Consider the following 13,900-nt stretch of genomic DNA (forward strand, 5'->3'; position numbering starts at 1 on the left):
TATATGACATATTATTGAATACATGTATATATTGCAAAATGATTACCACAGTTAATATCTATCACCACACATCGTTATAAATCTTGTTGCCTTTAAAAATCTAGGTCTGTATTTCATTTCTAAGGTAAGATTTACTCATCTTTATGTGGGTCAGTCAACCCCACAATTTGCCAGGATAATAAGTTAATCCCCCTAGATACTGTTTTTATGCTTAAATGTTGATCACAAATTTGACCATCTAAAGGGAGGGCAAATATGTTATCTACCATTGAGTCATAGTTCTTTAGACCTGAAAGAGCTTAAAAATGCAGCATATCTCCTTTCATAGATGAGGAAACAGACTCAGAAAGTAGAATAATCAAGTTCATAATATTCTTTTCATGGTACCATGTTGCCTCTCAAACTAATAACTCCTGTCCTGTCCTATATACATTGACAACTAAACCTATGTCACAGATACTGTATGCTTTAAAAAAAAATTTGAGGCATATACCTCATTTAATTAGTTAAAGCATGGAGTGTTAACTCAGAACTTAAACCAATAGTATTCATGTGTTGTACTACAGAGAATTTTTCTATGTGATCAGTGAAGAAATGAGACAATTCTAGCAATTAAAACAAGTCACATTTGCAGGTTAAATTTTAATATAAAATGTAGTAATCAAATTAAAGCATTTTGATTTCATAGTAAGTCAAATGTTAATTAATTTTATTTTCTTCAATCTGTTTTTTTTGAACTGGTACCCAGAGTACAGTGCCTAAAAGTTTTTAAGGCGATTATTTTTCTTTCTATCATTTTCAGAAGTGCAAGAAGCCTTATCAGGGTTGGGGAAAGCTCCTCTGCAGAGCTATATTTGAACTTCGGCTTGATTTCCAGAATTTAGGTGAAATTGTTCTAGTTCTTACCTTTTTTTTAAACCAATGAATTTCTTAGTGAATTGTTTTGTCAGGTAGCCCCTAAAAGCAATCAATATGTACACTTTTGTACTATACACTTAACATTTGGTATCTTACCTAATTATTCCAGCAGCCTTAGGTATAGATGATGAAAAAGTTAGTACAGCATCATTTTTCAAACTGAAACAATTGAGAAGGAAAAGCTATTGTGCATTAGCAGCTTATTAACTTGAATGCTCAGTTACCTGCTTGACTTTGAATCTGGCTTTTCCCAAATCAGAAAAGGCCCCCATGAAAAGGCCAGTTCAAAGTTAAGCAGGTGATTTTAGGGTTCCTTAGAGCCTTTAATATTGCTAATGGGCATTGTGAACCTCAAAGATTGGATTATAGTGTGCAGTATTTGCTGAAATTTTCATCTCAGAACTCTTTTTAGAGACACTTATTAATAACTTGTGAAACAACATCATTCGAGGATGCTAGTTCCCAAAGCGTGGTCCAGCAGCATCAGCATCACCGGAGAACTTGTTAGAAATACACAGTCTGAGGACACACCCCAGACCTGCTGAATCAGAATCTCTGGGCATAGGGTAATTTGTTTTATGGAGCCCTTTCACTGTTCTAGAGGTTTACACGATTAATTTGCTTTAGAAGAATAGTAAGCCAATTGGGATTTCAAGTGCAATAGATACTTCGAAGGACAGTATTAAATAATATGAAATAGCTATTATACACGGGATGGAGTCTACTATTGTCCTTCAGGTCTTTTTTGAAAAGTCTATTGTACTGATTTGGGGAATATAACTTGCACTTAACACCTGAGCCTTTGTTCATCTTTTCTTTTTTGGTATGTGATTCTTCTTTGTAATAATTGTGTAAGAATCAGACAATATATAGTTCTTGTACTATTATTGATAGGATGTGAAAACTTGGACACATTTCATAGTCATTTGAAACTTGTTTCTTCATTTGTAAAATAGATCCCTTGTAGCTCTAATCTAAAATTCTGTCATTTTCCCAGTTTATTATGCTATTGTTTCTTCACTTAATATTTTTTAAAAAAATTATTTAAGATAATATACATAAATAGTATAAAATATTAACTAGTTCTACAGTGTGTATAACAGTTCTGTGTCCCACTTCTTCCCATCTCTAATAAGCTTTCTGTGGTTTGCCATAATACATTTTAAGTTTTGTAAGTGAATATGTTCAAACTTGTTTTCATTTATTTAATTTAAATAGCATCTTTAGATGTGCTAGTATGGAGGAGGACACTTTATATTCCTCTTTCACAGTAGGGATTCTGTGGATGATTTTATTTATTTTTTAATGGATGATTTTAAATAGAGAAAATAATTTATTTTAGTTCTTGTGAGATTTGTTTACAGTGTTGACATAATTACTTAAGTACAATATTCACATCTGAGTCCTATAGTCAGTGTGTGTTGATTACATTCCTTTTTTTTACTTACATCATTTTTATTTTTTAAAATTTTTTTAGATTTTATTTATTTGACAGAGGGAGAGATCACAAGTAGAGACAGGCAGAGAGAGAGAGGGAAGCAGGCTCTTTGCTGAGCAGAGAGCCCTGGGGCTGGATCTCAGGACCCTGAGAGCATGGCCTGAGCCGAAGGCAGAGACTTAACCCGCTGAGCCACCTATTTACATCATTTTTTTTTTTTAGATTTTTTATTTTTTATTTTATTTATTTGACAGAGAGAGATCACAAGTAGGCAGAGAGGCAGGCAGAGAGAGAGAGAGAGGAGGAAGCAGGCTCCCTGCTGAGCAGAGAGCCCGATGTGGGACTCGATCCCAGGACCCTGAGATGATGACCCGAGCCGAAGGCAGCGGCTTAACCCACTGAGCCACCCAGGCGCTTTCATTTGGTCGATTTTCTAGAAAAATACTCCCAAACTCTCCAAAAGAGGTATACATCTTTTCTAGTATGTTTAAATAAGGTATCTGTAACTTTATAATTTATTTTTGAAATGTCTGTGCTGGAGTTCTCCTATCCTTTTAGGTAAACTGGTCATTCATTCTGTAGTCCTGCCAAATGTCTGCCCTCCTGGGATTTCCCCTTCACCCTGACCCTAGAAGTTCCTTTTGCTTCTCTCTTGCATTGAATCTCTGTTTCTAGGACTCTCTGCCCCCCCTTTTGTGGTTTAACCACTTTATTTTGGTTTCAAATACCCTTCATAGCTTTCTGAGAAAGGATGGTAATTTTTTTAATCTTTCATGTTTGATAGCTTGATATGGAGTTCAAGGTTGGAAATAGTTTTCCTCACATAATGAACTTTTTTCCTAGCTTTTAGTTCTTTCATTGAGAAGTTTATTGTTATCATATGTGTGATCTTTTGTATATGACCCAGTTTTCATCTCTGAAAGTTTTAGAATCTTGATCCCTGATTTCAGAAATAGTATGTGCATTGCTGATCATCTTTTTTGCTTTTATTTTTCTGGTACTTCATGGACCTTTTCAAGCTAAGTATAGGTACTCCAATTCTGCAGTTCTAGAATTTTCTTTTTTAAAGATTTTATTTATTTGTTGCAGTTAGAGAGCGCACATGTGAGAGAGCGAGTATGGGCAGGGGTGAGGGGCAGAGAGAGAAAGGCTCCCAGCTGAGCAGGGAGCCCAATGCGTGGCTCCATCCCAGGACCCATGGGATTGAGCGAAGGCAGCTGCTTAACCAGTTGAGCCACGCATGCACCCCTAGAATTTTCAGCATTATCATTATCATTTCTTCCCCTCCACTTGATCTTTTTGGGGGCCTCTTGTGTTAGATGTTGGCCATCCAGTAGTGATCCTCTGATTTTCTTTCTTTTTTCTCTTCAATCTTGTCCGTTCTGTGAGTTCCTCAACTCTAAATTCTTTCTGCTGCTTTTTCTTTGATTTTTTTCAATTTAAATACAGCAAAATGAGCCTTTTTCTTGTATAGTACTATAAAACTTGACAAACGTATAATTGTGTAACCACTTCCACAGTGAAGATAAAAATTACTTACATCATCCCCATACATCCCCTTTCTTCCAACTCTTTGTAGTCAACTTTTTCCTACAATCCTAGCCACTGGTAGCAACTAATCTGTTTTACTCTTTTTCCAATTTGTCATAAATGTAGTCATATAGTATGTAGCCTTTTGAATCTTCACTGAATACAATTCCTTTGAGATTCATGTATGTTCTTTCATGTATTTATATCTCATTTTTTATTACTGAGGTGTATTCTGTTGTATGGATGTGCCAGTTCATTTACCAATTGAAGGATGTTTGAATTGTTTCCAGTTCAGGGTGTCATGAAAATGAATAAAGGTGCTATAAACGTTCATGCACAGGTTTTTGTGTGAGCTGAAGTTTTCATTTCTTTTGGGTAGATAACTAGAAGTGGGATTGCTGGGTTATGTGGCAACTCTGTTTATAGACACCACTAAACAAATTTTTTTGGAGTGGCTGTACTATTTTATTCATACAAGCAACATGTGAGAGTTCCAGTTGCTCCAAGTCCTTGGCAACACTTGTTATTACAAGTTTTTTTTTTTTAAACGTAGTGATTCTAAGATGTATATTATGGTATCTCATTAAAGATACACAGATGGCCATTAGATACAGGAAAGGTTTTCAGCATTGTTAGTAAGAAAATGCAAAACAAAACCACAATGAGGTACCATTTGATACCCACTATGATGGCTATAGTCAAGAGATGGACAGTAATTATGGATAGGATATAGCAAAATGGGAACCCTCATATACTACTGATGAGATTGTAAAATGGTGCAGCTATTGTGGAAGATAGTCTTGTCAGTTGCTCAAATAGTTAAACATAGATCCAGCAACTCCATTCCTAGGTATTATCCAAAAGAATAGAAAGACAAAAAAGAATTTTTGTCCAAACAAAAATTTGCACATGAATGTTTATAACAGCATCAGTCATAAAAAGCCAAAAAAAGTGGGAAGGACTTAAATGTCTACTAATTGATGGATGGGTAAATAAAATATAGTTTAATTGTTGGATTGAATTATTGATACATGCTACAACAACATGGGTGAACCTTTTTAAATTCTGTTTTCAGTGCAAAAAGGTGGCTTTATTTAAGTACAGGGAGAGGACCCATTGGCAGAAAGAGCTGCCCATGGGTGAACTTTTAAAGCCTGCTAAATGAAAGAAGCTAGCTACACAGGACCATATATTGTATGATTGCATTTATTGAAATGTCTAGAATAGGCAAGTATAGAGAGACAACATTGTTGGTTACCTGGAGTTGATGGGCATGGGGGATTGGAGATTGGTGGTTATGGGGTTTGGTTTCATTTGAATGTAATAATATTCTGAAATTGATTTCCAATGGGTACCAGCTCTGTAAATGTACTAAAAATTATTGAAATGTATCACTTTGAATTGTATGGTATATGAACTTAAAAAGCTGTTAAAAATCACCACTTTTAAGTGCTTAATAATTTTTTTAAAGATTTTATTTATTTATTTGACAGAGATCACAAGTAGGCAGAGAGAAGGAAGCAGGCTCCCTGCTGAGCAGAGAGCCCAATGCGGGGCTTGATCAAAGGACCATGGGATCATGACCTGAGCCGAAGGCAGAGGCTTTAACCCACTGAGCCACCCAGGTGCCCTGAGTGCTTAATAATTTTTAGTGAATATATAGAAACGTGCAAACATCACAGTTTTAGAACATTTTTTATCACCAAAAATGATACTTTGTGCTTGTTTGCAGTTAATATGTATTCATACCCCAACCCCAGGCAGCTATTTATCTGCTTTCTATCTCTGTAGATTTGCCTTTTTGGTATATTTCATTTAAATGGATTCTTACATCTTTTTGAATCAAACTCCTTTTTGACCTAGCTGCTTTTACTTAGGTTTCAGTTTCTCTACATCCTTGTTGACACTTGATACGGTCTGTATTTATTATAGCCATTCTAGTCGGTATGTATTGATATTTCACCTTTCTAATGACTAGTGAAGTTGAACATCTTTTTAGTTGATTAGCCATTCCTATATCTTTGGTAAAATGTGTAGTCAAATCATTTAGGCATTTTTAGTTGTGTTTTTTAAAATTATTTTTTAATTTTTTATACAAAGCTTTTAATCAGGCCTGGGTGGCTCAGTCAGTTAAGCAGCTGCCTCCATCTGAGGTCATGATCCCAGGGACCTGGGATCAAGTCCCATATCTGTCTCCCTGGTCAGCAGGGAGTCTACTTCTTCCTCCCCCACCATGCTCTGTCTCTCAAATAAATCTTTAAGAAGAACTTTTTAGTCAGATGTGGGCTATATTAATATTTCCTTCCAGTTTATGGCTTGCATTTTCATTTTCTAACGGTGCCATTTGCAGAGTGAAAGTTGTTGTTTTTTAAATAAAGTCCAATTACCCATTTTCTTTTTATTATATCATTTCTAAGAACTCTTTGCCTAACTCAAGATCTTGAAGATTTTTCTCCTATGCATTCTTCCAGAGTTTTGAAATTTTTGTCTACATTTAGGCCTTTGATCCATTTTAATTCTAGTAGTATAAGATGTGAAGTATAGGGCAAAGGTAATTTTTTATGTGTGAGTGTGATTGTACAGCACCATTTGATGAAAATACTGTCTTTTCTCTGTTGTACTGCTCTTGAACCTTTGTCAATAATCCATTAACCATATTTGTGTTGGTTTTTCTGTGTCTATTTTCTCTGTTTTTCTGTCTTTTCTTCTGTTTCTTTCCTCTTTTTGTTTCTGACTTTTTTTTCCTGTTCTTTCTTGTATTACTTTTCTCATTCTTTTTTCCTCTCCCAGTTTTCCCTTTTATTTCCTTCATCAAAATGAAGTATGTGGATTAGTATTAATTTAAGTTTTATGTAGCTTATTTTTAGTTTCAGTAGCAATAAATACGAAGAATCGGCATTTCTTATCTCAAAAAAACTGCCCAAAATGAGTTAACCTTTTCATTATAACCTTTAATTTTTCTCAGTGAATTTGTGGCCTTAGAAAAAGATGGTGATCCCTCTTCCCAAACCATGTTTCAGGACTTTTTCAAAAGGCCTAATTTCCCTGGTGTTCTGGTTTCTTTTTAAGAAAAGGTAATTTCAAATTAATATGCTAAAGGAAGTCAAGATTTTCTTTTATTTTTTACCGTGCTTTTATTTCATTCCTAAATTATTAGATTATTGATCCATTTCTTATAGGCAGGGCAGTCATGATAACTACTGGATTCACAGATAAAAGAAAAACAGTTTTCAAAGCAGGTTAATTTTGCATCTTCTCCAAAGCCATCTTTTGATCTGTTTCAACATGCTTGTGGCATTTAAATAAGAAGGAGACCGTTGACAGTGGCATCAAGTAATGCAAGTGATCAGTCCTGTTTTTGAACCTTAAAAATACAGCTGTATTTTCTTTGGCTTTCTTAGAATCCAGAGTAGTTTTTCCAGAAAATTGTCCTAATACATGGAAATATCATGTTCAACACCTCTAATGCTGTGCCACAGCATTTTAAATGCAGTCTGTTAGAAAGTTTGTGGGTAAGACATTTTCTTTCATGCTGCTTCAGTTTAAACTTCAATTTTTTCCAGTTTTTAAGAAACACTTCTTGCATTTTCTCTTTTTGTTAATGCTATACAATAATTTGGGGATATTAGTTAAGAACTGTATCTGTTTCCTAGTATAGTTAATTAGTTTCTGTGATCGTAGCAGAGGGTTATTATTATCTAGGAGAACCAAATGAAATTACTTGAAAACCGGAAAACTGTTTTGGCACTTTATTTTAAACTGTGATCTTTGTCCCTATAGATCAAGGATGCCCTGGGCCCTGGACTTTTTTAGTTTTTGGAGATGTTAATACAGAAGTTTACTAGTTAATTAGGTTTATAACTTTTTTTCTCTCATCTCCATTGAGGGGAGCAGGGAACTTGGGCAGAGACTGTATTTGAAAATTTGCAGCAGAAATTTTAAAGCAATATAATGTGGGCCAGGCTGTATCATATACACCTGAGTCTTGTTGCAGTTCTGTTGGAGCCTCCTGCAGCAGTTGCCCTGAGTTAAGCTGCAAGCTCCGCTTCTTTTTGGTCCCAAAGCTCAGCTGCTTGTGCATACTTCTCTCACCCTTGGGCTGATTGCGTTAATCCCATCCTTCCCCAGCAAGGTAGCTCCCCAAGTGCCTTCTCCCTTGTCTTCTCAAGTCCAGTTCTCTATTCCTAGGAGCATCGGCTCTTCCTCTTCTTTTCACAGGATCCCGACTTGTCCTGGGCAAGCCAGCCCTTTGCTTCTGCTCCTGAGAAGTGCCAAGATTCTGCAGCGCTGACTCCAACTGCCTTCTCATCCCTAGACTTTGGGCTGCTTTCCGGATACCTGCATAAGCAAGCCCTTGTCACTGCTACCCATTTCTACCTGCATCCTGCTTTTTCTTTCTTGCCACGTTTGTGTTCCTTTCTCCCCCTCCCCACCTCCACCTCTGCCAAAATGCATAAAGGATGGAAAAAGTACTGCGGCCAGAAGTCTCTGAATGAGGCATCAATGGATGAATATTTAGGCAGCTTAGGGCTGTTTCGAAAGCTGACTGCCAAGGATGCCTCTTGCCTCTTTCGGGCTATTTCGGAGCAGGTAAAAGGAAAACAAATATATCTTCCCTATACTGAGTTTTCAGGGTTTGACATGTGGCATGGTACTGGAGCTAGAAGACCTGTAGTACACGGAAAGAAAAAATAATGCCTTTTCTCTTTGCTAGTAAAGACATCCAGGCCTGTCTGCCACTTAGTAGCTTGGTGTATGCCTTTGTTGATGAGTCCAAATATATTGCTTTGCCTTTGCTGTCTTTTTCTATTTTCTAAATGCCAGTTTAGAATGTAAGAATGGAATTTTAGAAAACTGAAATGAATCTTGATCCTTTAGAAGCAATCCCTACTTTTCTAAATTTAGTGCCTAAGGAAAAATTTATAGGTTTATACCCATAAGAACTAAAAGAAAGGGTGGGGGTGGTAAGACATCCATTCTCTCCCAACCCCACCAAAGGTGGCAAAAAGAATTTAGAAATGTTAGGACTTAATTTGTTAATTTCCTACATATGTTTTGAATAAGGGGGACTTAGTGCCCGGTCATCATTTTAATTTAAAAGCTATTTCCAATGACTGTTGACAGCTGGTCTTTCTCTTCTTTTTAGTTGTTTTGCAGCCAGGTCCATCATTTGGAAATCAGGAAGGCTTGTGTCTCGTATATGAGAGAAAACCAACATACTTTTGAGTCTGTAAGTAGAATACATAACCTAAGGTAGAGATGTTAGTAGAGTGTGTAGCAAATGGGAAGTGAATTTTGAGCCATCTACATAATGAAAATTATGTCATGCAATCTCCTCTCAGTGGCAAATATTTAATTTTCAGCTGCCTTCCTCCTAGCTAGCATGCTTCTGGACTACCTCCAGAATTAGACTGTTGTGTACTCTAATCATAAAGTTAAAAAACAATTCATCTGTGTCCTTCCCACTCTCTACTCTCCCACTCTCTATTCCCCATATACCCTCCATAATCTTGCAAGCCCTAAAAAGTTACATTTTGACTACTGTTCTGTATTATCCATACCACTGTTTTCTGGAACAAGTAATCATAGTTCACAGAAAGTTTGGCTATGTTAATGTTTTTAAATGTGTATTCCCAAGTATGTATAAATGGGAAAACCCCTCTGTACTCTTAATTATGTACACAGTAATCATCACTCAATATGAAGAATCTTATAAAATCCAATTATAAGGAAACAAATTAGGTTCTAAACATTTCTTTATGTGACAAACTGGTAATTGGTGCTCTGCCACTAATGATTGGCTTTAAAACAACTTGTAGAAGACATCTTTGAATGTTTTGAAATATTTGAATTCTTGTTAACAGAATGAGGTTTTATCAAGATCTGATTTGTAGTGTGCCCTTTTGTGTGGCTTAAAAAAAAATTCTTAGCCCTTCCAGTACTATTTTTTTTTTCTGACTATATTGTGGGTATTTGCCTGCTGTTCAAGGTTTACTCTTAATTTTCTCAACAGATTTCAGTGAATTTTAAAACTTTGCGAAGGCTTCTTGACTTTAAAGCTTATTACCTAGGAGTTAATTACAGTCTTTACTACATCTGGGGAAAGGATTATACATGAAATTACTTCAAATGCAAGACCGTGGTGTGAAACAGTGCATCTCAAGTATTTTTGTGCATACAAATCACCTGGGGACCTTGTTAAAGTGCAGATTCTGATTCAGTAGGTCTGAGCTGGGGCCCAAGATTTCTGCATTTTAACAAAGCTCCCAAGTGATGCTTGCCTTGTTCATGATCGAGTAATAGTAACCACATTTTGAGTAACAAAGATTTGTGTAAAATTTTAAAACTTAGATGGATAAATCTCAAAATTATTATGCCAAAGAAGGTAGCCCCTCCCTCAAAGTACATACTGTATTATTTCATTTTTATAAAACTCTAGAAGAATGCAAGCCGGTTTCTAGTGATAGAAAGTAGATCAGTGGTTGTGTGGGGGTCAGTCAGTGGAGTTACAAAGGGACACAAGGAAACTTAAGGGGGTGATGGATCTATTCACTGTCAAAATTGTCATGATGGTTTCTTGGGTGCATACGTATGTCGAAATGTATGTGTGCCGTTTAAATATGAGCAGCTTGCTCTATGCCAGTTATACCTCAAGCTGTTTGAAAGGCTATTAAGAAAAATTTTAAAAACTTTTATCTAGTGATATATGTACATGGAACTAGAAATATATTCTGTTACCCAGGTTTAATTTTATTTTTATTGAGGTATATTTTACAGACAATAAAATTAACCATTTTAAGTTCAGCACTTTCAGTTTCGGCAATATATAGTCATGCAACTGCCACTACAATAAAGATACAGAAGATTTCTGTTACCCCAAGAAGTTCGCTTGTGCCCTGGGCTTTTCTGAAACTAATAAAATTCCCTTTAAAGTTCCTCAGTTTGGCTTTGCAAATGCATGTCTTCTATCAGATTTAAAATCCTTGAAATTATTGGGCTTGCATGATTTTTGAAAATTGTCAAATTAAATTGGCATTTCAAAAGAAACTCAAAGGTGTTATATTTGATGAAATGCACTCGTATCTGGATAAGCCAGGACCATTTCCTAAAATAGTTTTACAGTCCAGCTTTTCTCCACTCATAACTTTTATGTATGTGCAAATCTTCTTGAGGTGCTGTGCAGAATATTAATTTAATACCATAATTATTGAGCTGAATAAAAACCCATTGGAGGATAATATTGCAGAATATAATCAGATTTTTAGTAATGCTATGTATTTGGTTAAGTCAAGTTTGTTTTATTTTTGAAGTATGTGGAGGGATCTTTTGAGAAATACCTGGAACGGTTGGGAGATCCCAAGGTAAGATCAAATATGGGGGTTTAATCTTTTCAGAGTATTTGGAATAGTAAATCTAAATATTCATTCAGCGGTGTCACTTTAGCTAGACGCAACCTATATTCTTAAGTAGCCAGCTGTGTTGAATCAAATAGTTCTTGGAAAAGTTTAGAGGCTGGCAATTGATAAGTTGTTTTGTGTTGAGTATTGAGAATTGTGTGTCAACAATTTATTGTCCATGAACTGTTTGCAAACAGAACAAGCCTAAGCCTTTTCACTTTAATGGGGGAGGAGGGATAGTAATGAATGTTACAAGGAGGTCATTATTTTTTTATTAAAAAGTTCCCCTGATTTGTATTAATCCTTTTAGGTAGAAGTAAGCTCTATAGACACATATTTAATTAAAAATAATTTATATGACTAATTCCATAGTTCTGGACTTAGCACTTACTAAGTACACTGCTAACTTCATATTCCTATCATTAATTCTGTTTTTATTGTGCCTTTTAAATCTCTTATATTAACTGTCCTTGTTACTTAATAGCTAACTGAGAAGGTCTTTAGGACTCCTTTTTTCAAAATAAGTTTATGTTAATGAATAACAATATTCCCAAACCTCACAGCAAGTTATAATGTGTTCTGCAATTCTTCATCTAAAACAAGGCTAAGCATCTAAAATAACAAATACTGAACTTGCAGAAACTTTTATATCATAGCTACAGAGTGTTTTTAAAACATTTATGTACTGTTTATGTTTAGGAAAGTGCTGGCCAGCTGGAAATAAGAGCTCTTTCTCTAATTTATAAGTAAGTTAAATCTTTTTTTTTTTTTTAAGACTGAGTGTGTATGTGATTTGTGTGTAAAGTTTCTATTCAAGTCTCTCTGGGATTTGGGAAGTTTGGATTTAATGTAATGATATGTAGAATGAAGAGGTCTAAGCACAGTTAATTGGTGTTAATTTTTAGGTGGAGAGCCTCTAGCATTTATGTCCATTTGAATGAAATAAAGGACTTTAAGAACTGCTGGTGTTCCTATAGGAAATCAGAATGTGTTTCTTAGAATTCTTGTGTATTTAACTTCGTGCCTCTTGCATGTGTCTTCACTGGGGCAATATAGCTTCTAAGAGGGTAGAAATTGGTTCTTCAAGACAAAAAGTTATTAGATACTGCAGTGCTTTGTGGGTGTTCAAAGGGTTACAGTACCTAAACAGATATACAGTCTATCTGTGGTATTAAAATTTCAGAAGGAAATTATGAAAAGAAGACTCTTTAAGGACATAATAATTGAACATTTTGAGAAACATTGCTCCATAACTTTGGTCTTTAAAACTGCAAAAGTTGGGGTGCCTGGTTGGCTTGGTAATTGAGTGTCTGCCTTCGGCTGAGGTCACGATCCCAGGGTCCTGGGATTGACCCCTGCATTGGGCTTCCTGCTTGGCCTGAAGCCTGCTTCTCCCTCTCACACTCCCCCCTGCTTGTGCTCCTTTTCTGTCTCTCTCTCTCTGTCAAATAAATAAAATCTTTAAAAAAACAGCAGAAGTGGCTATTTCTGGAAGCTGTGCAGTTTTGAAAAATAGTTTTATAATGTAGGTTAGAGGCTCATGGGAAACTTGTTCATTTGAAGAAGTTGATTTCTATACATAAGACTCCTTCACAGTTTTTAGGATGGTGAGCTGGCATATGCGGTAGAGTCCAAACCCTCTCATTATGGTACTCATTCAAGTTAGTGTTTTGCAGCCTGCTCAGTTCTCACTAAATCTATCAAGAAGTCATACAGAAAAGGTGTTGGGCAGGTAGCCAATCAGTTGCTTTTAAGTCAGGGGCCAGCTTTTATTTTTTTTAATTTGTTTTTTAAGATTTTATTTATTTATTTGACAGATCACAAGTAGGCAGAGAGGCAGGCAGAGAGGAAGGGAAGCAGGCCCCCTGCTGAGCAGAGAGCCTGACAGCGGGGCTCAATCCCAGAACCCTGGGATCATGACCTGAGCCGAAGGCAGAGGCTTTAACCCACTGAACCACCCAGGCGCCCCAAGGGCTAGCTTTTTAAATTGGCCTTCTTTCTGTTTATGTATTGCCCTCGAGCTAGGAATTTTTATAAAAAGTTTTAAAATTGTTAAATCAAAAGTAGAATAATGTTTCATGGCCTGTGAAAATTATATGAAACTCATTTCTATGTCCATAAGTAAATTTTTATTGGAACAGTAATGTGTACTTATTTATCAGGGTCTGTGGCTGCTTTCATGCTACAAAGTCAGAGTAAACCATATGGCCTACAGAAGCTGAAATGCTTATTATCTGGTCTTAAACCAAGTAAAATTTGCCGGCCAATGCTTTAAATAAGTGGGAGCCCCCAACACTCAACTAACATGCATACATTTGGTAGTCTATCTTCTTTACTCCTCCTTTCCCCAAATTAAGGTTCATTTTTTTAAACAATTTTATTTATTTATTTGATAGAGATCACAAGTAGACAGAGAGGCAGGTAGAGAGAGAGGAAAGGAAGCAAGCTCCCTGCCGAGCAGAGAGCCCGATGCGGAACTCGATCCCAGGACCCTGAGATCATGACCTGAGCCGAAGGCAGCGGCTTAACCCACTGAGCCACCCAAGCGCCCCAAGGTTCATTTTTTAAAGGATTTTCTTCATTTATTTGACAGAGATCACAAGTAGGCAGAGAGGCA

General features: G+C 36.1%; 1 protein-coding gene across 1 annotated transcript in view; it reads left to right on the plus strand.

The window, feature by feature from the left end:
- ALG13 (ALG13 UDP-N-acetylglucosaminyltransferase subunit) overlaps positions 1-13,900 on the plus strand; it is a 65,590-nt gene that overhangs the window by 13,420 nt on the left and 38,270 nt on the right. Inside the window, 5 exon segments of the mRNA XM_059158711.1 lie at positions 8,105-8,130; positions 8,133-8,476; positions 9,033-9,116; positions 11,197-11,247; positions 11,983-12,029. Of these exon segments, the coding sequence (XP_059014694.1) occupies positions 8,105-8,130; positions 8,133-8,476; positions 9,033-9,116; positions 11,197-11,247; positions 11,983-12,029 (552 nt within the window).

Source organism: Mustela lutreola, chromosome X (genome assembly GCF_030435805.1).
Source record: "Mustela lutreola isolate mMusLut2 chromosome X, mMusLut2.pri, whole genome shotgun sequence".
Lineage (NCBI taxonomy): Eukaryota > Metazoa > Chordata > Mammalia > Carnivora > Mustelidae > Mustela > Mustela lutreola.